Source organism: Scomber japonicus, chromosome 19 (assembly GCF_027409825.1).
Source record: "Scomber japonicus isolate fScoJap1 chromosome 19, fScoJap1.pri, whole genome shotgun sequence".
Lineage (NCBI taxonomy): Eukaryota > Metazoa > Chordata > Actinopteri > Scombriformes > Scombridae > Scomber > Scomber japonicus.
In genome coordinates, this window is record NC_070596.1 from 3,397,497 (window position 1) to 3,424,171 (window position 26,675).

Sequence of the window (26,675 nt, forward strand, 5' to 3'; positions counted from 1 at the left end):
TTGTCATTCACAAGCTTCTTGGTCCAAACATTAAAGGTCCAGTTAAAGACCGTGTAAAGTGAATTCAGACTTTTTCTTCTAAACACATTAAGAAGGTCATAAATGTATTTCTAAAAAAAGTGTAAAAAGCATTTCAGCCATTTAGATTTGAATTGTGGAGCTAGGCTTAACAAAGATTTCTGTGTTCAGGATTTAGTGGATCATAGACTGTATATAAGAAAGGTATAAATACATTCCGCCACCACTACTACTACCACTATAGTCTACTGTTAGCTGCCGAGTTAGCCGCTAATTTAGCCGTTGAGCTAACAGCTGAGTTAGCAGCAGAAAGCTCTCAGAAGTAGCATCCATGTTTCGGGTAGAGGTGGTGACTTAGATTGACAGGTGACACTTGGTAGGGGGCGGGGTTTCAGCAGACTCAGCGGGCACTCCCACAGCGTTTGGTAGCAGAGAAAAAGTTTTACACAACTTTGAAGCCTAATTTCATATGTTGGCGATTTTTTTTAATCATTCAAATTTGACAGGGTGGTTAACAATACACTTTTCTGTGGTATGTCAAACTCAGAACACATATTTATTCTTACTTTACATGGACTTTAATAATCTTAAATTATAGTTTTTTTATAGTTCACAATATGAATGAAAGTTGTAGGCCTATGTGACATAATGTTTTACTAGAACTGTAAAACAGCGCTAGAGCTAAAAGGTCAGTGCAGGTCTTAACACACCTTGCCTTCCTGGTGTCACCTGTCTCAGAAGCATGCTCACTTTTCTCATAGGACAAGTGAAAATCAGCACTGGAGAAAAGTCATTCTTTAATCTCAAAGAGAACATATGTGGTGTGTGATAAACACAGTGTTAGTTTGTTTGGCTGAAGTTGTTTTTGTGCGCCAGTGAACTGGTTGGACCATGGCCGGACACTGAGAGAACAGGGTGTGGAGGAGACAGAGATGTTGCTGCTGAGGAGGAAGTTCTTCTACTCAGACCAGAATGTGGACTCCAGAGACCCCGTCCAGCTCAACCTGCTCTATGTACAGGTACACAAACCGCAGCTCTCCTGGTTTCACTGTTTCTCCAGAGAAGGTTCTGTAATTTCTCCAGTTCTCAAAGCAATTCAAATCAACCTTTATCTGTGTATAACAGATTTGATCATTCATCTTCATTTACAATTAATACTATTTTCTCAAATCTCCAATTTTTTACAAGCTCAAGCTGGACATGTATTTATCCTTCTGTAGTTACTTAAGCTAAAAGAAAATAAAAGCTGAAATACAGATTGGATACAAGGAAATGTACAACTGATATGTGAATCGGTACACAACAGCTATATTTGGGTACAGAGACAATAATCTGAAAAGCATTACATTAATTAAAAAGTTTTATAATTTTTTGCCTTCAGTTGAGGTACAGTATAGTTGGATATTGAATGTTTATGTCTGATTGACCAGCGGTGGCTGTAAGTTTTTACAAAGAGAGGCATGAGACAGCGGCCAAATTTACCAATGCGTTTTATTGTCTTTCATACAGACACTATGAGAAACACTAACATCCACTTCCATTAAAAGCAACTAGCTGCCTTATATGCCCTCCCAGCTGCAGGTGATTAGGCCAACAAGGCAACAGAGGGCATCACAACCATATAGATTTATACACTACACAAATAGAATACAAAGATTCAATACTTACTTAATTACCAAGTACTAAACTAACTAAATAGAGAATCAAACTCATTATGTGTGTGACTACCAATTGAACCTACTGCTCTGTGTCAGTCATCCTCACATAAATCTCAGTGAACCATTCAAGATAATGGAACCCCTGGTCTCCATTATAGTTTTAATACTACTACTACTAATAATAATAATGATGATGATGATGATGATGATGATGATGATGATGATGATGATGATGATGATGATGATAATAATAATAGTGATAATAATAATATTAATAATAGTGATAATAGTAATAATAACAACAATAATATAATATGAACATTGTTATGTGTAAGTACATTGAGAAACCAGAGTGAAATTATGCATAAACATACTTCAATAATAAAGCTTATTCTATTATGAATGAAATTCATTAACTATAAACTAGGGGCAGTTTACCGTAGAATATGATATTCAATTTGGAATTAAAGAACAACAGAGGTGACCTCAGGCATCTATAAAGGGACTTTATAAATATGGGTCAACTATTTACCAAGAAGGCAATGAAAATGACCAAACCACACTAACATCATTGAATACACAGACCCAATTACACCTCACTGGAAGAGAAAACATACACATGCAAATGTATATGAAATAGAAATGAATCTGAAAATAATGCACTGTGGCTGTGATATAGTCACTTTAACAAGATCTTACTGGATATTAAACCTGCTTTTGAATTGTTTTTCATGATGTTGAATTATAGAATTATAGTCCAAGCATTGATGTGTATGTGTGTGTGTGTATGTGCGTGTGTACATATGTGTGTGTGTGTGTGTGTGTGTGTGTGTGTGTGTGTGGACAGGCCCGTGATGACATTCTGAATGGATCTCATCCAGTCTCCTTTGATAAGGCCTGTGACTTTGCAGGCTTTCAGTGTCAGATCCAGTTTGGTGACCACAACGAGGCCAAACACAAGCCTGGATTTTTAGAGTGAGTGCTGCCTTCATATTAACTTATCAACTGTCCATCACTTAGTTTGACATGTGTTTATGTCATTTATTAATCAATGAAATATTCCTGAGCTTTGTTTAATTGTAGCAACATCTGTGTTCTCCTCAGTTTAAAGGAGTTCCTGCCCAAAGAGTACATCAAAAACAAAGGAGAGAAAAAGATCTTCCAAGTAAGAGCTGAACTCAGCCTGTCCTCATTAATCATCTGATTATTTATCAATCTGCGGGGTGAAGAAGAGTACCTACAGATTATTTGATGAGTTGCTATAGTGCATTGGATGTTTGTCTTTTCTTAACAGGCACACAAAAACGCCCAGAACATGACAGAGATCGAGGCCAAAGTTAGCTATGTGAAGCTGGCCAGGTCCTTGAAGACCTATGGAGTGTCATTTTTCCTGGTCAAGGTAAGAAGAAGGACATTACTCAACATATATGTTTGATGGATTGTAAAACTGTGGCATCATGTGGTGGAGAAATTTAAAAACCGCTGGCTTTGTTGAATGATTATATTAAACTGTGAAATAAGTCAACGAGATGTATGAACTGAACTCTTCTTGGTTTGTTAACTACTTAGATTAAAGATGAAACATAAGGATGCTCTTCAAACTGTTTTCTGCTTTTAAACTTGGCAAAACCATCAAAATTGCCATCTTTATGGCTGAGACTAGAGATGAAACAGGTTGATTAAGGTTGATTTTCAGGGATGAGAATGTAATTCTCTTCTGCCAGACCTCAGTTTCTTCACCTTCCTCTTTTCCCTGTTGTGTTTATTACGTGACTTGACCCTCTTGATTTTTAAATTCCAGTAAGAACAATTCTAACCGTTCCCTTACACCTCCTGCAGGAGAAGATGAAAGGCAAGAACAAACTGGTGCCTCGTCTGCTGGGTATCACCAAGGAGAGCGTGATGAGGGTGGATGAGAAGACGAAGGAGGTGATCCAGGAGTGGAACCTGACCAACATCAAACGCTGGGCTGCCTCACCAAAGAGCTTCACCCTGGTGAGTTGTTCATCATGGGAAGGCAGAACATGTCATTAACCCTGAGCTGCTGCCCCAAAGGGAGCTTAGCTGTGGATTTATTACTCAGATTACTCTCCAACCCTCACACAATCTAACAACATTTGTATCGAGTCAATTGATTATATGGATTTCCTTTGCAGCGTTGTCTGGACTCAGTCTTATGCAGCTTTCCATTGTTCCAGTGCAGCACCCTTTAGCTGTGTTGAGGCGTGATATGCTGTGGTTGCATGTGATCTCTGTCGTAACTTTTAAATAGCTCAACATGTGCAATCATGCATCTGCCTAGAGAGGAAGTACTGTTTTTAAAGCCTGTGTTGTATTTTTGTAGCTGTTGAATATCAGTTTTGGTGTTATTGAACTGCTGCATTCAACATGTACTGAACCATATTCTTGAAAGTCTGAAAAAAGTGTCTCACACTTTCTGGCATGCTCCTAAATGATTATATGCAAGTTGGTGCTCACTTCCTTTCACTAATATAGAAATTTCAAAACAGATTAAAATTTCTGCAGTGTTAAAGGATTTGTGTTTAAATGTGATGTAGAAAAATGTGTTCAGGTTATAACCTGCCTCTCCTCTCACTACCCTCGAAAGAACAAACAGCTTAGGAAAACAGAAGGATTGTTTGGTATTATTTTACCACTGTTTTTTGACAGTAGCCAAAATATACATATTGTAAATACATGAACATATTGGCTTCTTGTAGCCAAAAATTAATCAATCTTTATTTGTATAGCACCAAATCACAACAAAGTTATCTCAAGGCACTTTACACAAATTACACATAGAGCAGGTTCTAAACCGAACTCTTCAGGTTTTAACTTTAAAGAGACCCAACATTCCCACATGAGCAACAGTGGCGAGAAAAAACTCCCTTTTAACAGGAAGAAACCTCAGGCAGAACCAGACTCAGAGTGGGCGGCCATCTGCCTCGACCGGTTGGGGTTGAGAGGAGAGAAAGGAAGGATAGAGGAGAGAAGCACAATGAAAATCAACAATGAAGCTAGAAGGTCCAGGACTGGAATCTGTCATCCAGACGTCTACAGGCCCAGATTACCTGTGAGACGAGAAAGCACAGACAACTCCGGGGAAGAAGTTTAGGTTATTGAATGCAATTAATAGAACATGAATGTTAATGGATATAGATGGATGGATAGAGAGGGAGGAGGAGAGAGGAGCTCAGTGCATCATGGGAGTCCCCTGGCAGTCTAAGCCTATAGCAGCATAAGCTAAGAGCTCTTAGAGCTCTAAGAGCCCTAACTATAAGCTATTGTAGGGAGGGTGTCTGCCCCCGGACCAAATCTGGAAGATGGTTCCACAGGAGAGGAGCCTGATAGCTGAAGGCTCTGCCTCCCATTCTACTTTTAGAGATACTAGGAACCACAAGTAGACCTGCATGCTGGGAGCGCAGTGTTCTAGTAGGTACATAAGGTACTATCAGCTCTGATATGATGGAGCCTGACCATTGAGAGCTTTGAAGGTGAGGAGAAGGATTTTAAATTCTAGTCTGAATTTTACAGGATGCCAATGCAGTGAAGCCAAGATGGGAGTAATATGATCTCTCTTTCTAGTTTTTGTCAGAACACGAGCAGCTGCATTCTGGACAAGCTGGAGAGTCTTTAAAGACTTGTTAGGACAGCCTGATAATAATGAATTACAGTAGTCCAGCCTAGAAGTAACAAATGCATGGACTAGTTTTTCAGCATAATTTTGAGACAGTCCTTGAAATTTGTTTTATGTGGGAATTAAAGGACAGATCCTGATCAAATATAACTCCTAGGTTCCTTACAGTGGTGCTGGAGGCCAGAGTAATGCCATCCAGAGTAGTTACGTCAAAAACTTAAGCAGAGAGACTGCAGCATAGGTCCCTGGCCGGATTCTAACCAGGGACACTGTGATAATGACTCAACCACCAGGGAGCTCCAGAGGCCAGAGTTTTAACCCCTTATATTTAATGTGCACCCCCTTCATGTGTTCATCTTTTAATCAAAGGTTCTCTGTTCTGCTGTCAGGACTTTGGAGACTACCAGGATGGTTATTACTCCGTGCAGACCACTGAAGGAGAGCAGATAGCTCAGCTCATTGCAGGTTACATCGACATCATCCTCAAGAAGGTACAGCCAACATAAATATGAGACTAACATTGTACATTCCAATAGTAAAATGTTTTAGTTTAAGGTAAACTAACATGTTTTTCTCCAGTTTCCTCATCTTCAGTCTTAAGATATCCATGAGGTGGATTCTTTATTGTAGAAAAATATAAGCTGTAGAAACACTGGAATGAATGGTCACACATGGACTCCAACCAATGGACATGAGTTTGCATGTAAATGTAATTAATGTAGAGTCCTGGGTTGTGGCTGTAAATGAGGATGACTCCAGCTCTTGTCTCATGAATGTTCTGCTTATTATGTTGCAATGATGTCTTGAGGCTGAAAATGGCACTAGTAGTAAGAACTGCATACATGTATTTTACCTATTATTTACCTAGATAAAAATGTCATATTTATTTATTTTCAACTGCCTTTAAAAAGATGCTTTTTATTTGAACAGATGAAACCTGCATAGTGTCTCAGAAAAGCCATACAGGGTTTCTTGTGTGCTTGTTGGCCAGCCTTCCTTAAACTAGGAACACCTTAAAATGACATTATGTATGGTCCAGCATGGTCACCACAACTGTCATTGCTGCCTTTCAACAGAAAAAGAGCAAAGATCACTTTGGTCTAGAGGGAGATGAAGAATCAACCATGCTGGAAGACTCTGTGTCACCTAAAAAGTAAGTGTGTGTGTGTGTGTGTGTGTGTGTGTGTGTGTGTGTGTGTGTGTGTGTGTGTGTGTGTGTGTGTGTGTGTGTGTTTCACTGATAGAAAGTACTATGATTGTTGTCATTTACAGACATTGTGCATTTAGTAGTTTCCAATAAGACATATTCATTCCAAACCACCATCACTCTAGGTCCACAGTGCTTCAGCAGCAGTTTAATAAAGTGGGCCGGGTGGAGACAGGCTCAGTGGCTCTGCCAGCAATCATGCGCTCAGGAGCTGGAGGTCCAGAGAGCTACCAGATGGGCTCCATGCCTCAGGCTAAGCAACACATCACCAGTGGACAGATGCACCGAGGACACATGCCTCCACTGGTAAAACCAATAACACTGACAGGTTCAACTGACAGACAGGATGTGATTGATACTGATACTATAAACCGCCATCTTAGCTTTCTGTTTCTGATCTGTAGTTTGAAACAAATATAACATGCATATCAAACCTATAATGCATTTCATAGTACAATGTGCAAAATACCTAACTTGCTTTGATATTTCAAGAACATTTTCTTTACAAAACCTAATTCTTTGTTGTTGTTGTTTTTCAAGGATGGCTGAACAAAATGTAATCATAAACAGAATCACTCCAATCAGTTATATATATGTTATAGTAGTAATGATGTAAATATACTGATGATTTAGAAAGGGATTATACATTTTAGAATTAAGTCACATTTCTGAGGGGTGACAGTTTAAATTCTGCTCTGTGAATTCATTCTGTGTGGATCTTTTACATATAAATTTGCCATGCTGGTGCCCCAAACAATGTATCCACTGTTATACAGCTGCAATAGTAGGCTATGGCCAGTGGTGCACTGTTCATCAGGCATAGTGTTATCCCAGTTTGCCAGATGAACAGTGCACCACTGGTCTGGTGTGCCTGATGTTTGGGGCGCTCATGAGAGAGTGATACATTCACAGCCCAGTGCACCTCTTTACTCTCACGGCCAGAAGGGGGAGATACAAGTCTCACATTCACAGCTTTAAAGAGTTCAGAATTTTCTCTGAATTTTGATATTGAACTCAAGAACAAATTATAATTGAACCAATGGACTTGGAGCTGAGAGTCACAGACAGAGTGCAGAAGTCAGAAAGTCTGTCATGTTGGCTTTTTATGGGATTTGTTGACAAGAAAAATACACTACATATAACTATACTAATAACTCCTTTCCCAATTAGAATGTAAAAAATACCAAATATATTGGTAAAATTGACATCGAGACATATTTAAGGAACTGTGTTAGATAGAACTTTACAGTAGTTAATAGTATTGACAGTTCTTTTGTGTGTCTCCAGACTTCAGCCCAGCAAGCCCTGACTGGAACCATCAACTCCAGTATGCAAGCTGTCCAGGCTGCCCAGGCCTCTCTGGATGAATTTGATGCCCTGCCTCCTCTGGGAACAGATGCTGTGAGATAAAATTCTCCTTTATTCTTTGAATTGATTTAATTACCGATATAAATGCTGAGCAGTGTATACGCGACCAGAGGAAAACAGTTTTTTCGTCTTTTGTTTAAGGCATCCCAAGCCTGGCGCAAAAACAAGATGGATGAGTCCAAACATGAGATCCATTCCCAGGTGGATGCCATCACAGCAGGCACTGCCTCCATGGTCAACCTCACTGCAGGTAGAAACACAGGAACATATATCTGTTTTCATATTCATAATATTTGTTCAAACATATAGAATCCTCTCTGGGCCAATTTGAAATTTAAGATGCATTAACAGTTAATTACCAAATTACACACATAGGTTAAGAGGTACATCTAGGGACTCCTGATGAGGCCAACACATCCTTTACATTTGTTAATTTGTTTTACCAGTTTTAATGAATCTGACTTTTTTGCTGAGAGTGTACAGATGATCTACCACCATCACAGAGAAACTCTGATAATACATACATTACTGTCACTATTGATGAAGTTTACCTTCAACAAGGTGAACAAACAAGACAGTTGGTTGTGATAATGGCCATCTATCTCTTCTCCTTATGGCTTCCAACATGTATAATAACAGTAATATGGATAACATGATCTGTCAGTTTCCAGGAATAAACATGTTGCTCAGTTTCTCAGCTTCTATAGTGATGTGGGAATGAGAGAACAGAAACACTGATGTTAAGTTACTCTGTAATGACCTATAGACCTATAGAAATACTGAAATACTTATCAGAATCCCTTAATACACACTTCCTCCTCTTTCAGAGTGCAGTGCAGTTTGTGTAAAGAAATGTGCTGATGACACTTTACATGTTAAATGATCTCTACACATGTGGGAAAAGCTAAGAGTCTTATCTGTACTATATTTTTTAAAATATATATGTAAGTCACATCAGGTTAGTATATTTGGGTAACAGCATTTTGCATTTTGGGCAGGATTGATAAACTTATCAGAGGCTGGTCCTGTAACTGGTCCTGGTTAATCAGAAAATGTTTGGAGAGGGGGAGAGTCCAAACCATAAATGAGCTGAAGGTATATTCAGTAACATAAAGAGTATACTGACTGTCTGGTAAAATATGTTTAGATGTTTCACAGAGGGTTTTGTGCCCATAGCTGAGCTAATCATATGTTTGTTACTTGTGTTTGGCCTGTGTGACCAAACTAGTTCCTTCTCAAGAAATGAATATAGTCATCTGTCTTTGTAACTGCAGGTGACCCAGCAGAGACAGACTACACAGCGGTGGGCTGTGCTGTTACCACAATCTCCTCCAACCTGACTGAGATGTCAAAGGGTGTTAAACTGCTGGCAGCACTCATGGAGGATGAAGGAGGAAATGGTCAGCAGCTACTGTGTGCTGCTAAGAACCTGGCCAGTGCTGTGTCTGACATGTTGAAGACTGCCCAGCCTGCAAACACAGAGGTACACCATAGATACTGCTGATGTGTCATGTTTTTGAAATGTCTGCTGTTTTGTTGTTTGAGTTTGTGTCCCTAATTTCTGTCCAGTGAGCTGACTAACTAAACATTTGGTTTCAGCCTCGTCAGAATCTGCTGCAGGCTGCAGGAAACGTGGGCCAGGCCAGCGGAGAGCTGCTGTCTCACATCGGAGAGACAGACACTGATCCACAGTTCCAGGTGTGTCCATCTTAATTTTAATAAAAGCATTTTTAGTTCTGGTTTTAAGTATTTTTGGTGGTACATCACTCATTCTGTGTTATATTACAGAGAAGCAACTTTATGGAAAATACTGTAGTGTGTGAGTTGTGTCTATTGGCTCTAACCGTCTCATTCAAGAACCAATTGTACAAACATCTGTGTGTGAGAAGACAACACATCAATAACAACAACAACAACAACAAATAAATGAAGAAACTTCATAATATATAATTCTGTCAAATGTTACACTTGCTATTTGAGTTCATGGCTAATTCTAAATGATTAGGCCTTTCATTTAAAGTGGCCTTTGAGGAACCACATTTGGCTCCACAAGAGCAGGTCAAGTGAAATGAACCTTCCTGAAAGAACAAATACACTAGTGCCTGAGTGGTTTTGTTTCAGCAGAAGCAAGCATGTCAGTCAGTTCTTAACCCCAAAAGAATGAGAAGGTTGATATAAGAAGACACATTAGGACTGTTGCCTTTGGCTGTGTTCTAAAAGTGTATCCTGTGTTCTTCTGTTTCATGTCTATATTTAACAGTTTCGAGGTAAAGGATCTTTAAGGGTTGCCAGATGGAGATTCTCCTCTTATTGTCAAACACTGGTAACAAATATGTCTTTTAGACAAACGCCTCACTCTAAAAGGCCAATCAAAACAATCTCTCAGTCCACAAGGTAATAGTAAGTAATTTAGTGTGTGATGTAATCATAATTCATCCTGCCAATCATAAATCAAATCAAATTGGTATCATGTGACTGCAGAGAGGATATTTAGGATGTTCACTCTAATGTGTATGATGTATATGAATTATTGAATCCTTTCTCCGGTATATACTGGCCCTGAAGTGACCCTTCCTAACGTGGCTCTATTGTGAGATGTGAATTAAAATCCAACTCCTTCTGTTTAAAAATGTAAATTCAACAGCAGTCTGAGTGAAAGCAGTCCAGTGGGTATTTCTCAAAGTTACAGTCTGTATTGGACATTGCCCTGCTACTGTCTCTCCACTGCTGCTCAGCAAAGAAGTGCTTGCATGGAATATAGTATAGTTGTTGCAACTCTTACTGACCAGTATGGACAGGAGGAAAGATTACAGTCATCAGTAACTCATTCAAGTGTAGTATGTGCATGTGCATAGCATGACTACATTAGTAGTGGATTAAAATGACCTAAAAAAGCCCAATCATGTTTGATTTGAAGTCATCAGGCTATCTTTTCCTGTTATTAAATAATTCTGGATTTAATTATATACTGTGAATAATTTCATAAATAAAATTTCAAGCATTCAAAATTTCACTTCTATTATCACTTCCTCCCCTTCTTCACCTACAACTAATGTGGTGGTGATTGTTAAATAATGCCAGCTGCTGTGTGTTTGCCATTGACAGGACATGCTGATGCAGCTGGCTAAGGCTGTGGCTAATGCTGCAGCAGCTCTGGTGCTCAAAGCTAAGAACGTGGCCCAGAAGACAGAGGACTCAGCCCAGCAGAACCGGGTCATCGCTGCAGCCACTCAGTGTGCTCTGTCCACGTCTCAGCTGGTGGCCTGCACCAGGGTGAGTAAGACTACCTGACATATATCTACTGTATGACTGCAGCTTTTTTTGAAGGAATTTTAGAGCTTTGATTTTCCTGTTGTATGTGAAAATAGCCTGAGGTCTTCCTTTGTTTGTCTAGGTGGTGGCTCCAACCATCAGCTCCCCAGTGTGCCAGGAGCAGCTGATTGAAGCAGGCAAGCTGGTGGCCAAGTCAGTGGAAGGCTGTGTAGAGGCATCACAGGGGGCCACCAATGACGAGGTCCTCCTGAAACAGGTGGGCGCGGCTGCCACTGGTGTCACTCAGGCTCTCAATGAGCTGCTTCAACACATCAAACAGTATGCCAGTGGAGGCCATCCTATTGGACGCCACGGAGAGGCCACTGACCGCATTCTGGATGTCACTGAAAACATTTTCAGCTCAATGGGAGATGCTGGTAGGTGCAGAGAGCTGAAATCATGACCACAGGGCTCACATTGACCACAGCTGGGCATCAGGATGCTCAGTAGATGTGTAGATATAGGCTTGAATGAAATGAAAATGTGTTGTGGATATTCATGATCTGTGTGTGTTGGATATTAGACTCTTAAGAAAAGATGGCGACTTTGGCAGGATATTGCATAATATAATGGCTGAATATTTTATGATTCAATGAACTGATCTCTTGCCTCCTCTAGAGGAAAGGCTAAAAATATAGCAAAGTGTCAGTATGTTATTGGCTCTTTCTAAAGCTTGTGTATTGTGGACTGCTACCAGGTTGTAACACAGGCCAGACATATGAGAGAAGACCACTAATGAGTTATGACTATTAAAAAGTTGTATTTTAGATAACAAACAGACAAATGAAACTAAAAACCAACCAAACAGTGTGGAAGCCAGGGCAGACAGAGGGGTTATTTCATCCTGCTACATAAACTGAAGCATCCACTCAGTCAGTCCAGGTGGGCTGATGACCCATCTCTGTCCATCAGGCTTCTGCAGAGAGAGGTCAAGCAATTAATCCCTCACTATACTGAAAACTAAATCATCACCCCATCATTCTCAGACTGCTATTGGATAGGCTATATAGTCCTATGTAACTATATACATTTGATCATAATATAATCACATTGAATGTTACAGACTGATTACAGTGATAGCAGTCCCAAGGATGGAACTTTTCGTCAACCACTTCTTTTTTCTTCCTATCCCCCTCGTTTAATCCACCAGGTGAGATGGTCCGTCAGGCTCGAATTCTTGCCCAGGCCACCTCTGATCTGGTCAACGCCATCAAGATGGATGCAGAGGGAGAGTCAGACCTGGAGAACTCCCGCAAGCTGTTGTCAGCTGCCAAGCTGCTGGCTGACGCCACTGCCAAGATGGTGGAGGCAGCAAAGGTCTGCCTTTCTTTTTCTTTTTCAATATGTCCATGAGATTGTTTTATTTCAATTAGTCTATGTAAAAATCCATATAATGTCATAATGGTCCATGTGCATGTCACTCCAGGGTGCAGCAGCAAACCCTGACAGTGAGGAGCAGCAGCAGAAGTTGCGAGAGGCTGCTGAAGGTCTGCGCATGGCCACAAATGCTGCTGCACAGAATGCTATCAAGAAACGTCTGGTCAACAAGCTGGAGGTAAAAAGGAGAGAGGTGGAACAAAGAGCTACGAAAAAACCCTGACTGTACTTTATGTTGCCTACACAGAATTATCTGCCTGACTAGTGCAAGCTAGCTTCATCCTCATCATGTAATAAAAGACAAACAAAGCTTTTTAAGTAAGAGTATCTTGGTCCCAGTGGATATAACCTACATCCAACCATGAATGAAAGTTACTGTGTATCTATAGTTGTTGAAAAGATTGTCAACAGATCCCATGCACAGTAACATTTCAGTCAGTCAGTTATACAACTCTAAATTGTATATATTGCTAGTTTCATAGTGACATACAAGCTAACAGATGTCTGTTTCCTTTTTCCTGTCAGAATGCAGCCAAACAGGCAGCAGCAGCAGCCACTCAGACGATAGCTGCAGCTCAGCACGCTGCCTCGTCCAACAAGAACCAGGCTGCTCAGCAGCAGCTCGTCCAGAGCTGCAAGGTGAACACCACCTACCTGCATGCACTGCACACATGGTGCTTATAGACAGAGTGGCTTTCTCTTTTCTCATTGCCACTCCTTTGTCTGTTCCCTTGCTCTCTTTGCTCTCTGTATTATTCTTTTGTATCATTGTTTGCATCCTTCTAAGTCCAACTGAAATTTAAAACATCATGCATTTTTGAAGTCAAACTAATTGTTAAATACCTACTGAACAGACAGAAAGTTGCATTCTTACTGGTACATAGAATTAAAAAATATAGCACAGTACTTAACAGACCTGTATGTTGTACCAGCAAAGCATGCAATTTCATTTCAGTTTCATTTCAGACTTGAAATGAGATGGATAGATATAGTGCACGTAAATTAGTCAACTGTAATGTTTTTAATGTGAGCTTGCCGTGTGTGTGTGTGTGTGTGTGTGTGTGTGTGTGTGTGTGTGTGTGTGTGTGTGTGTGTGTGTGTGTGTGTGTGTGTGTGTGTGTGTGTGTGTGTGTGTGTGTGTGTGTGTGTGTGTGTGTGTGTGTGTGTGTGTGTGTGTGTGTGTGACATCAGGTGGTGGCAGAGCAGATCCCTCAGCTGGTTCAGGGAGTCAGAGGCAGCCAGTCTCAGCCTGACAGTCCCAGTGCTCAGCTGGCCCTCATCAGTGCCAGCCAGAACTTCCTGCAGGTAACACAGGCTCACACAGCAGGCTCCACTCAGTGAACAGGGGCAACACATGTAAAACTGTCCAGTACTGCCAAACTGTCTATATTGATAAATGAGTACAATAACAGACTTCTAGCAGAACAGAACATACAGTACATTTGACACAACAGTAGTGCATAATGTAACAGACACCCCAAGTTTCTGGTGATATGCTACCCCAACTGGTTTGGAGGGTTTTTTGGTTTGACAGGTGGCCAGTTCTTACATGTGCTACCTTTTTAAACCCATTTGATTTGAATGATCCTTACATGTTATCTCTAACTCCACCTTCAAGACAAACATCGGCTCTAAGAATAACTCGCTAAGTTCTTTGTCCATCCACCATTGTAATATAATGAGTTCATGTTTTTTGAAATAAAAGTCAGTTCTAATAGTTTGTCTCATCCAGCCTGGTGCTAAGATGGTGACAGCATCCAAGGCCACAGTTCCCACCATCAGTGACCAGGCCTCAGCTATGCAGCTCAGCCAGTGTGCTAAGAACCTGGCCAGTGCTTTGGCTGAGCTCCGCACTGCCTCACAGAAGGTACTGCTATTCTACTATCCTTTTAATAATTACACAGCTGAAGCTCCACAATTGTGTCTGTCACAATTTAACTACAAAAATATTGTAATTTTTTCATATTGCCATAATGACAGTGATACCATGAAGTCTAGTTAAATCATAAGGCATCAAGATTTGAATGATAGAGCTCCAATAGGTTGTTTTAACTTTAATGTTTTCTGTTGCATTGCTAATGTAAATTGTATAGAGGGAATAAAGGTTGGGTGATCATTAAATATTGTCATATAATGATTATATTCTAGGCTCAGGAAGCGTGTGGTCCGTTGGAGATAGACAATGCTCTGTCAATGGTGAGAGGTCTAGAGAAGGACATCCAGGAGGCCAAGGCTTCGGCTGAGGAGGGCAAACTCAAACCACTGCCAGGAGAGACTGTAAGACACACACACACGCATGCACGCACGCACACACACACACACACACTAACAGGGGTTAAAGCGGGCTTTTGCTGGTGGGGGGAGCCCTGAACTCTGGTGTAGCAGTATTGCGATGAAATGTGACTCCCTTCAACTCCCAAAGTGTGGAGAGTATGATCTGAAACTATGTACTCACCCAGTGTGCTCCCCTCATCCTGGAGCCATCAGACCTGCAGGATTAGAGGCCTGAGTGAAGGCCACTGCTGAGGGTCAGAGGTGATGATGAGAGGGCTGAGCAGGCTCCAGCTGTTTCTGTAGCTCCAGCTGCAGTTACTTCATCCTGCTGTTTGTGACTCAGCTTATACCAAGAAAACATATAACATATATGAAATACATTTATACATTCACAAACATATCAATCAGTCCTGCTGCTCTATGTACTGCCTCATAGTTTTTTTTTAGCAGCTACTGTAGATGGATGTGAACTGCACTGATTTCAGACAGAGAAAGGCAGAACTGAAGAAATCTGGATTTGCTGAACCTGCAGCCTGTTATCAGAACACATAATACAGACAAGATGAGGGTGTAGGGTGTAAGCATGAGAGAAATGAAACAAAAACACATTTCAGTGTGAGTGGTCAGTAACTAAATGAAATCTCAGTTTGTACATGTATTCCAAAAAAAGAAAACAAACTAACTGTACTGCCTACTGTCTTGTATCAATATCAGCCTGGAAAGATTCCAGATCAGTTTCTGACAGCTCAGACAACAAGATGCAGAATTCCCACACAGGATATTTATATAATTCACACTTCAAATATTACTGAGTTACATTGTTTATTTACTGAGTAACATCATGCACACTCCTGTCTGCTGTTTTTCTGACAAAGCCTGGCGTGGCTTAATTTATCTTAGTCAGTTTATCTGTCTACATCAGAGACAATAATGCTGCATAAAACAACATTGCCTCTTACTGTTCTCTTAGTTCCACAGCAGAGAAACAGCTGAGTAAATGTCAGGAACAAAGTTACTGAAGGCCAGCAGATGAATTTCAACTAAAAGTCTTCAGAGTTTCATTCACCACAAACATAAAAGACAAAAATATCTCACATTTTGGCTAAAGTGTTGAGTTAAGCTAAAACTTTGAATCACTGACTCTGCAGTTTTCACTTACTGCATAGCCAACAAGTAGAAATACAGGTTGTACCACTTACACACATTGTGGTTTGGAGGGCTATTACACCTGAGGGTTTAACTGGATATTCATGCTGCACCCCCTCATGCTGCGCCCACACACACACACACACACACACACACACACACACACACACACACACACACACACACACAGAATCTTTATTCCTTATCGGGTTGTGCGATGACATTAACTAGATGTCACCAACAGAAGAAGCTTCATTTGCCTAGTTGCCACATGGGAACAATGTATTGAGAACAGTATGAATAACAGAGTCTCTCCTCTCTTGTGTCTTTGCTGTTCAGCTTGAGAAATGTTCTCAGGATCTGGGTACCAGCACCAAGGCTGTGAGCTCAGCCATAGCCCAGCTGCTGAGTGAGGCAACTCAAGGAAATGAGAACTACACAGGTGGGTTAACATGAATTCACTTAACTCTATATCAGTCTTTGCTTTAACTATCCCATCATATCAGAATACATCAGAATGTGCCTTGCTGTAAAAGTACTGCAAATATTAGTATGACAGAAACCTATAAATTAAACAATATACATTACATATACATTTTAACTTATTTGTCCATTTAACATTAAATGGCCCACACAGAGAACCAAGAATACTCAAATGTGTGACCAGATTCACAATACATAACTATGACGTTATGAAACAGATTCATATAAATAAATAATCATCCTGCTTCATATTACATGAAGGGGTTTTTTTCTGTTTATTTCTTAACATCTTACTTACTTCATTTTGAACAATTTGGGTCTTCATTGTAACAAATCGTTCATCCTCCGTAATTGCTTCATGTCACACACTCATGAGTTCCCCTCCTCTCTCTGGTGGATCCAGGTATGGCAGCCAGAGACGTGGCCCAGGCTCTGAAGTCCCTGGCCTCAGCCGCCAGAGGAGTCGCTGCCACCACAGATGACCCAGCAGCACGCAATGCCATGTTGGACTGTGCCGGTGCCGTCATGGATAAGTCAGCCAACTTGATTGAAGAAACCAAGAGAGCCATTGCAAAGCCAGGAGATGCAGAGAGTCAGCAGAGGCTGGCCCAGGTCAGGCATATAGGGACACAGAGGGGCAGATAGAAGGATTGAAGTGTCAGTAATACTGAGGCTGTCAAGTGACATAAAGCCACAACAGACTCCTGACTGATAATTAATTAATTTTTGTGTGTGTGTGCGTGTCTGTGTGTGTCTGTGTGTGTCTGTGTGTGTCTGTGTGTGTCTGTGTGTGTGTAGGTGGCTAAGGCAGTGTCCCAGGCCCTGAACAGATGTGTGAACTGCCTTCCTGGTCAGAGGGATGTGGACAATGCCATCCGCACTGTGGGCGAAGCCAGCAAGACTCTCCTGGCTGACTCTGTTAGTACTGGTTACCTGTGTGATTTTATGATAAATATCTTTTTTTAATGTATTGTATTCTTATGTAAAACAGCCTAATCATCCATAAATGGCATTGACTCAAACTTTAGAGAATGAACAAATGTCATCCAAACTGATGCATTCACAATTCTGTTAACCATAACCCAGATGTTGGTGGCATAGCAACCATCAGCATTTTCTTTTCAATTTAGTTTTTTCCTCTGCTGCACTGGGGTGTGTCTGCTGTGTTACTATTAGCAGCTCTCATTGTTCTTCTCTCTGTAGTTCCCATCTAGTGGAAGGAGCTTCCCAGAGGTTCAGGCTCACCTCAACGAGGTGGCGGCCGGTCTGAATCAGTCAGCCAATGAGGTGGTCCAGGCATCCAGAGGAACCACTCAGGACCTGGCCAGGTCCACCAGCAAATTTGGACAAGACTTCAGCAACTTCCTGGAGGCTGGTGTTGACATGGCTGGAACATCCCAGGTCAGTATGATGAAAGAATACTTACACATGATGATTTAAAGAGTAACTTAACCCCTGCTCAACATTGTATTTTTGCTGACCTCCAGTGTTTTTTTCTTTTCACTGTGCTGTAATAACACACCAGTATACTCCAGAATACTACAATATGACTTGTTGAGTGTTTTTACAAGTGAAACATGCTTGAAACATTTAACTAGGGATGATAGAGAAACACTACATTTCAACCTGGTGTAAAGTTACTATTTAATTGCACTGAAATGTGCTCCACTCAGCGAGGGAGGTAACTGAATCATTTGATTGGATAAAATGAAAATGTATTGATTCTTACAGTGAATTGGAGCCGGCTTCAAAATGTAACAGCATAAATGAGAATTCTAGCAATGAGCGTATATACTCATTACCTCATGATACATTTACAAAACAATTTCCTCCATTGCCATACAATTGGAGATGAGTCCTGAATAAAGAGTCCTTTATGTTACCATTGTTTTCTTAAGACTCAGTGTTTGCTCACCCTGGCTTTGGGTCTAAGCACAAGCCCATTTCTTTCTACTGAAGAGGGAAAATGTTGAAAACACATCACCTAAAAAAAGGTTCATTCCTCATTTCTAGTTTTTGGACAACAGTGGAGGTCTACTCCATGGAGGAATAAGATATAACAGGCTTTTACACACACACACACACACACACACACACACACACACACACACATATACAAACATCAAACAAAGATCAAGGTGACGTCCTTAAATGTCCTAATAAGCAGTTGACAACAACAAAGATATTTAGTTCACTGTCACAGAAGACTGAAGAAACTGAACTGTTCACATTTCAGAAGCTGGAGCCAAATAACTCAATTATTAATTAATTGTCACTTTTTTTAATATTTAGTGAGTGATTAAATCTATGTGGATTGATAAATGAATGAATTGACTAACTGTTGCAGCTGTGTATGCATTAAAAGCAGAAGTGCACAACCAGGCATTGTGTTTTAGTGATTCATCTAAATGTGATCATCCCTAATTCTATTTCAGTAACTACAGTACAGTTCTACAGTTTCCTTATTTAATCACAAACCATGTAATGTTAGCATTCAGTTAACAAATATAATTAGTGGCTTGGCACCTTTTGCTGCCAGCATATTGTAATTCTTTATCCTTGGATTCTATCTATTGGGATAAAGAGTCATGAGTCGTAAGGTCTTCAGACATCATTTCATCTCAGCCAGTTTTTGTAAACAGCAGTTGTAAAGTTTCTTCTTCCTCCTCTCGTCCAGTCTAAAGAAGACCAGACGCAGGTGGTGTCAAACTTGAAGACAATCTCCATGTCATCCAGTAAGCTGCTGCTGGCAGCCAAAGCCCTGTCCACTGACCCCAGCTCCCCCAACCTCAAGAACCAGCTGGCAGCTGCTGCTCGGTAACTAACATTTCTCTTTGTGTCTTTGTTTGCCAGTCTTTTTTTTACTGCTTATGTGTCTCTTACATCTCTGAGCTTGTTTCCACAGGGCCGTTACAGACAGTATCAACCAGCTCATCACCATGTGCACTCAGCAGGCTCCAGGTCAGAAGGAGTGTGACAATGCTCTCAGGGAGCTTGAGGTAACTACAATATTAAAACTATCCATCCATCTATTAACCCATCAATCCTGTCAATGAGCAGGCAACTGATTCACTGTTTATTGTGGTTTCTATGATAACCACGTGTGTCCATTTTAATGTCACTTGACTTGCAATGATTGATCCTCAGGTCATGGATACCGTTTGAAAAAAATTAAAAAAGAAAATTAGAAACAAGAATTGAATAGAGCATTTAGACTGTACAGAGGTTATGTGTGAGAGATATGCAGATACAGTGTGTGTATTGTTGTGTATGTTGTCACTGTGTTGTTTGTGTGTGTGTGTGTGTGTAGTCTGTAAGGGGGATGCTGGAGAACCCAACAGAAGCTGTTACTGACCTGTCCTACTTTGACTGCATTGACAGTGTCATGGAAAACTCCAAGGTACGACACACATGGCTTCAGGAAGTAACTATTTCATGTGGTACTAATTAAAGGGAACATGGCAATGACATTCTGAGACTGTTGTTTTAGGTCAGTGTTCAGTTATGTTGAGTTTATCAGTAAATGTCAATTTCCAGAGAGACTTTCTTGAAAAAAGGGAACCATTTCACCCCAAGTAAATATTCATCAATTTTCCATTTTTATTGGAAACTTTATTCTTTACATATGTTGACAGCTGTGCACTAATTAAAAGTTATACTAACTTGGCATTCAATAGGATTTAATGAACTGGCAGTGTACCAATTAAACACACTATTTAGCCGCTATTAGTGCCAAATTACACAGCGGGTTTCCAGGAGACAAAGAATTTATGGATCTGTAAAATGAATAGAAATTGTATTTTCTTTGCAGATCTTTTAAACTTCAAACCCATTGTGTCCATGTTTCTTTGCCACTCCAGTCACTGTGCTGTAAAGCAGAACTTATACCGTGTGGTTTTTCACTTCTATAAGAACACAATTGAATTTGTTATGATAGTAATACTAGTTCCTACACTAGTCTCCAACACAAACAGCTGAACAAGAACTTAAGAACTTCTTAAAATAAATATGTTTCTTTTTGTTTTGTAATGAAGACCATAATGAACCTGACCACACATTTGGTGCATGGTGCTTGACCCTGAGCTCCAGACACATTTCAGTGGTTTGACTTTGTGTATATCCCAGTTTGCATAAAGCATATGCTTCCTGTTGACAGGTCCTTGGTGAGTCCATGGCTGGTATTTCCCACAATGCCAAGAACTCAAACCTGCCAGAGTTTGGTGATTCAGTCAGTGGAGGCTCTAAAGCGCTATGTGGTCTGACTGAAGCAGCTGCTCAGGTAAAATCATTATTATTATTATTATTGTATATCCGAGATAATATGGAGAATGCTGGCAAGGTGTGTGTTTTAGTTGTGTTTATAATATTTGCTCTTCACCTCTGAAAGTGAGTGTAAACTGATCAATGATCCGCTGATGTTCCTAGGCTGCCTATTTGGTGGGAGTATCGGACCCCAACAGTTCAGCAGGTCAGAAGGGTCTGGTGGACCCTGCTCAGTTTGCCCGGGCTAACCAGTCTATCCAGATGGCCTGTCAGAACCTGGTGGACCCAGCCTGCACCCAGTCACAAGTACATACCACCCTCACTGCAACATCACACTAATGACCTACTCTATCATCACTAGTCTTTGTCTTAGTGAGACTGAATGTGGTTGACTACATTGATTTATCCCAGTGCACTGTCTCTCTGCCCAGGTACTTTCTGCAGCCACCATTGTTGCCAAACACACCTCAGCACTATGTAACGCCTGCCGTCTGGCCTCCTCCAAAACTCCCAACCCTGTTGCAAAGAGGCAGTTTGTCCAGTCAGCCAAAGAGGTGGCCAACACTACTGCCAACCTGGTCAAGTCCATTAAGGTTTGTAGTAGAGTCCTGTTTAATTCATCATCAACAGCAACTTCATTTCAAACAAATAATCTATATTAAACGAAAAGCAAATTTATGATTTGCATTTCTTAACCGTGCTTACCATCAAGGCCGAGTAATTCTTCAAATAAACTACAGTAGTTTATGCAGTTAATGTTAGACCATTCCATGTCTTTATGGCCTGCTACTGACATATTGAAACATACAAACAGAGATAACAGAGAAAGAGAGAAAAGTAACCTGCCTACTCTGTTACCTCCACACACCTGTAAAATCATTGGAATGGTGTGGAGAGAGAGAGAGGGATAGCAAACTGATCCCTTACAGTCAGGGAACAACCAAGATAGTTTTTTCCCTGTACTTATTCACTGATATTGTGATTTTGGCGATAACCCTGAAAGATCACAGATCACCATACTCAGGTTTATGGTGTTAAAATGTTGCTGTATTTTCACTGCTGTCACTCCTAGCCTATTTGGTTCTAGGCCTAATCCAGAACTCAGCTGGACAACCAAGCAGGTTCCTGGTTTACTCAGTGCTGATTCACATCACAATAGAAACTGACTTGATTATTCAGTTTTGTGCCTATGTGTTTCATTTAGCTAAATGTGTTTGTGTTTAATCCAAATACTATTGTTCAGTTACAGCCTAAAGAGACTTTATACTTTGCAAGAGGGGTAAACAGGGGCTCAGCTTTGTCTTTGACATATATCACAGCTCAAGGAGGTATGTCAATAACTGTTCTAGTAACATGGTCTATTGAGAAGTTGTGATTCAGGACTATGTCCTCTGTGCAGGCTTTGGATGGAGCCTTTAACCAGGAGAACAGAGAGAAATGTAAGGCTGCTACTGGACCTCTGATAGAAGCTGTGGACAACCTGACAGCCTTCGCCTCCAACCCAGAGTTTGCCAGCATTCCTGCTCAGATCAGCCCTGAGGTACGTTGTTGGTTTTTGTTTTTTTTAATTTAAGTTTTATTTGGCAGGGACAGTACACATCAATCAACATTTTAGTTCACACCACAATATAAATGTGACAGAGTTATCCAAGAGGCTAGTTTAGGTCATGTAGGTATTATAGGTTTAATCAGAAATTAAATGAGAGCATGATCTGACAATCATAGTTCACTGTCAGGATCAGTTTATGCATGTGAATACTTATGTTCATTTGTGCTGACTTGTTTCTCAGTTGTGTGTTCACTGTAAAGTCTGCAAGTACAAGTACTGTAAAGCACTAGTAAGAGTAGGTCCTGTGTCTCTAATCTCTACTTCTGGAGACAGTGGCATTCAGTATTTCTCACTTAAGTAGTACTTCTCACCTTCCTCAGGGTCATGCAGCCATGGAGCCCATCGTGGCAGCAGCGAGGACAATGTTGGAGAGCTCAACAGGCCTGATCCAGACTGCCCGCTCTCTGGCTGTCAATCCCAAAGACCCTCCCAAGTGGTCAGTGCTGGCTGGACACTCCAGGACTGTGTCTGACTCCATCAAGAAACTCATTACCAACATGAGGTACACTGCTGCTAACACTACTCCTGTTATCTCCTATTGATACAGCCATAACCCCCTCCTTTTCTGTCATGTTAGATTGGTACTTGTGGATTTAGCAGAGTTGGTTCCAACTCTACATTTAGTGCATCTTTAGTGGTTTTGTAAACAGAAAAGAGAGACACACTTTGAATAAAAATTCAGCTTAATGAGGCACTACCCTGTCTGGTCAAGCCTTACCATTTCTACCACTGGATGTATTTTTAAAACAAAGAGCAATAAAATACACACTAAAATGGCCCGCTGGACAGCTGTAGTAATTCAGTATTGATGTTAATGTTCTGTGAACTATAGTACTCCAAAGGTAGACATCCTCTCAAGCTATTTAGGTTAAAATTAGTACATCAGCTGACAGGATGGTCAGGGATAGAATCAAGCTGGTGGAAACTATCTAAGTGTCAGTTGTCTTTGGTTATTTTGACACTCGTTTGTAACAGCTTTATATGTATGGAAAAAAACTCATCACCAATCAATATAATGCCAGAGCAATAGACATTTTAATGATTAATGGACAAATAAGATGCACAATGACAGTTCAAACTAAGGTCAGCATTTAATTAAATTGATATTTATGATTGAAGAACCTGCTTCTGCTTGAGCTTTCATCCTAATAAAGGGGAGTTTTTCCTTGCTGCTGTCTATCATGAGAGAATGTTGGATTAAATTAAATTAAATTAAAGAGTATGGTCTCAACCTGCTCTATGTGAAAAGTGTCCTGAGATCACTTCTGTTGTGATTTAGCACAAAATTTAATTGAACCCAGATTGCTTATGAATAATATCTCTTTCTGCCTTGTGTACTTGTGCAGAGAAAAGGCCCCAGGCCAGAGAGAATGTGATGATGCTATTGAGGTGCTGAACGGCTGCATCCGTGACGTCGACCAGGCCTCTCTGGCTGCCATCAGCCAGCAGCTAACACCCCGAGAGGACATCTCCATGGAGGTAAACACACACACACACACACACACGCAAACATACACATACACACATACACAGCATTGTGAGGACCCAGTCATACAGCTCTGTCCAGTAAACTGTCAGAAGTTCTCTCTGTGAAGTTGAAAGTGAGGTTGAACATCTATTTTATTTATTTTCAGTTTTTCATCTTAACTTTTCTTCATTTAAAATGTTTCTTTTCCTCCTTTGTACATATCTAAAATATCATGATGTATGTAGCATATTAGCTCAAAATTCCACTGACTGAAGAAAATGTGAAATGCATTTGCAAAGCTTAAAGAAAGCACCACCTGCTACAGCCTCATGATCAAATGTGTTGATTCAACGCCTTTCTGATGCTATTGTACCCAAAATAAACAATGAAACCTTCATAAAGGTGGCATTTATTGTGTTTAGATTATTATGTATTGTGCTTCGATGTATTGTATAAGTGCTCCTATCGTTCTGTGTAATTATGCCAATCTACATAGAAAGTGTTTTTAGAGGCGTTTCTGATGCCTGTCACTCACTTTTCCCATATAAAAGACAATGTGTGTGAATTCAAGTGTGTTAAGGCAAAGAAATGATGGAGCAAAACTCATGTCAGAGAACACTGTTCCTGAAATCTGAGAACTGTATTTGCAACCATAGAGAGGAAAGGTAAATGTGTGTGTGTGTGAGTGTATTAATTAACCTTTGTGTGTTTTGCAGGCTCTCCATGAGCAGATGGCTGTCTCAGTCCATGAGATCAGTAATCTGATTGAGCCAGTAGCTGTGGCTGCTCGCTCTGAGGCTTCCCAGCTGGGTCACAAGGTAAAATTCTGGATTCTGTTGCTCTGCTGCTGGTCCTTCTGAAGGGGGACTAGCTCTGCCTGTTCAAACCTGACATGTTTCTTTTATTTCAGAATCTCAGTGTTAATTCATATAATTGTTCCCTACACATCTGAACAGGTATCTCAGATGGCCCGTTACTTTGAGCCTCTGATCATGGCAGCCATTGGCACAGCGTCCAAGATTGTCAGCAGTCAACAGCAGATGGCTGTCTTAGACCAGACCAAGACCCTGACAGAGTCAGCCCTGCAGATGCTCTACACTGCCAAAGAGGCTGGAGGAAACCCCAAGGTACTAACACTGCCACTCATCATACACAGTCCTCAAGACAAGTTAATAATATAATGAAGTCTCAAATGCAGTCTAGTAATTATCAAATGTATTGTGTTTTTACTGACTCTAATAGCAGCTTTATTTGACAGTAAGCTCCTCAAAACAATTCTTTGGCTAAAATATGTGATAGTAATTTTTCTGACTTACGCATAGTGCTTTGTGGTTTAAATAAAAAATTACACTGCAGATGCTCATTTCACAAATGGCTGTCACTCAGATATTGGGATAAATTTACACATCTTAATCTTCATGGATCACAAATATGATGTGTCCTTTCATTTGTTAAATCTATAGCAATGAATGCAAGATATAATGATCGCATGTTGCAAATTTGGTGAAACAGAACCATGTCCAGTATTTATGGACCTTACTGCATCAAAAATGTATCAAGCATAATACAAACATATCTTGTTTCTACATCAAGTCAAACACTGGCCTCTTCAGGTTGAAGCTGATTCTCTTCTAAATAGATTTAACCTGTCTTATTTATAACATCTTTGGTAATTTTGGCTTATTGTTAACAGCTACATATATGTCCATTAATGCACAGGAGCTGGGAACTATTTTAAGTGTTGCTTTTTTGGAGTTCCTTGACTTCATTTGCTATTTTTGTGCTTTTGGTTTGTCATCCATTATACTGTGAAGACATTTGAGTTGAGCATGACAGTTCCATTGTTTAAGCAGTATGTGGTCTGACAATGTTAAAGTGAGCTTGATGATATCCAATCATGCATCTGACTGCAGACGTACAGTATAAATGATACTGTTGACAACTTGGCACTATGGCTGCTAGAAAAAGCTGAAGTAAAATTGTAAAACCAAGCTAAGAACTGTGAAAGTTATGTTAAAGCATGTCAATAAAAGATTTCATTGATGATGTATCTATGAAACAATATTCCTGCATTACTGAGTGACATGTGCTCATTTCTCCAGGCAGCACATATGCAGGAGGCCCTGGAGGAGTCAGTGCAGATGATGAAAGAGGCAGTAGATGACTTGGGTGCCACTCTGGCTGAAGCTGCTGGTGCTGCCGGTGCTGTGGGTGGCATGGTAGACTCCATCAATGATGCTATCAATAAAATGGAAGACACACCTGCATTGGAACCTGAAGGCACCTTTGTTGACTACCAGACTACCATGGTTAAGACAGCAAAGGCTATTGCTGTCACTGTGCAGGAAATGGTAAGGCATTTTCATAAATCCCTCGTAGGCTTAAAGACTGTGTAAAGTGAATTCAGACATTTTCTTCTAAACACATTAAATAGGTCATAAATGTATTTCTAAAAAATGTGTAAAACGCATTTCAACCATTTAGATTTGAATTGTGGAGTTAGGCTTCACAAACTGTGTTTCAAGATTTCTGTGTTCAGGATTTAGTGGGCAGGTCTGATTAGCATAAACCCGCCCCTGCTGCTGTAGATGTATAAATACATTTAGCGCACACTACTACTACTACAGTCTACAGTTAGCCAGTTAGCTGAGTTAGCCGTCGAGCTAGCAGCTGAGTTAGCCGCTGAGTTAGCTGCTGAGCTAGCTGCAGAAAGCTCTCAGACGTAGCGTCCATGTTTCGGGTAGAGGTGGTGACTTTGATCGACAGGTGACACTTGGTAGGGGGCGGGGTTTCAGCGAACTCGGTGGGCACTCCCACAGTGTTTGGGAGCAGAGAAAGAGGCTGATTTTTACATA

At 40.5% G+C, this 26,675-nt stretch overlaps 1 protein-coding gene across 2 annotated transcripts in view; it reads left to right on the forward strand.

Moving 5' to 3' along the window:
• Positions 1-26,675, forward strand: part of tln1 (talin 1) — a 79,523-nt gene that overhangs the window by 34,968 nt on the left and 17,880 nt on the right. Inside the window, exons 7-43 of one of the 2 annotated variants that reach the window (XM_053340472.1) lie at positions 895-1,037; positions 2,524-2,651; positions 2,781-2,841; positions 2,971-3,075; positions 3,516-3,671; positions 5,703-5,804; positions 6,390-6,466; positions 6,646-6,826; positions 7,808-7,921; positions 8,030-8,138; positions 9,163-9,371; positions 9,488-9,586; positions 10,149-10,211; positions 10,994-11,161; positions 11,283-11,577; positions 12,351-12,517; positions 12,627-12,755; positions 13,103-13,216; positions 13,769-13,882; positions 14,310-14,444; positions 14,726-14,854; positions 16,337-16,439; positions 16,884-17,092; positions 17,279-17,398; positions 17,684-17,881; positions 19,158-19,297; positions 19,386-19,479; positions 19,791-19,880; positions 20,637-20,759; positions 20,906-21,049; positions 21,175-21,336; positions 22,143-22,283; positions 22,673-22,854; positions 23,699-23,831; positions 24,537-24,638; positions 24,777-24,947; positions 25,923-26,171. In XM_053340472.1, the coding sequence (XP_053196447.1) occupies positions 895-1,037; positions 2,524-2,651; positions 2,781-2,841; positions 2,971-3,075; positions 3,516-3,671; positions 5,703-5,804; positions 6,390-6,466; positions 6,646-6,826; positions 7,808-7,921; positions 8,030-8,138; positions 9,163-9,371; positions 9,488-9,586; positions 10,149-10,211; positions 10,994-11,161; positions 11,283-11,577; positions 12,351-12,517; positions 12,627-12,755; positions 13,103-13,216; positions 13,769-13,882; positions 14,310-14,444; positions 14,726-14,854; positions 16,337-16,439; positions 16,884-17,092; positions 17,279-17,398; positions 17,684-17,881; positions 19,158-19,297; positions 19,386-19,479; positions 19,791-19,880; positions 20,637-20,759; positions 20,906-21,049; positions 21,175-21,336; positions 22,143-22,283; positions 22,673-22,854; positions 23,699-23,831; positions 24,537-24,638; positions 24,777-24,947; positions 25,923-26,171 (5,159 nt within the window). The remainder of the gene's footprint in view (positions 1-894; positions 1,038-2,523; positions 2,652-2,780; positions 2,842-2,970; positions 3,076-3,515; positions 3,672-5,702; positions 5,805-6,389; positions 6,467-6,645; positions 6,827-7,807; positions 7,922-8,029; positions 8,139-9,162; positions 9,372-9,487; positions 9,587-10,148; positions 10,212-10,993; positions 11,162-11,282; positions 11,578-12,350; positions 12,518-12,626; positions 12,756-13,102; positions 13,217-13,768; positions 13,883-14,309; positions 14,445-14,725; positions 14,855-16,336; positions 16,440-16,883; positions 17,093-17,278; positions 17,399-17,683; positions 17,882-19,157; positions 19,298-19,385; positions 19,480-19,790; positions 19,881-20,636; positions 20,760-20,905; positions 21,050-21,174; positions 21,337-22,142; positions 22,284-22,672; positions 22,855-23,698; positions 23,832-24,536; positions 24,639-24,776; positions 24,948-25,922; positions 26,172-26,675) is intronic. The other variant, XM_053340473.1, reaches the window with a different exon arrangement.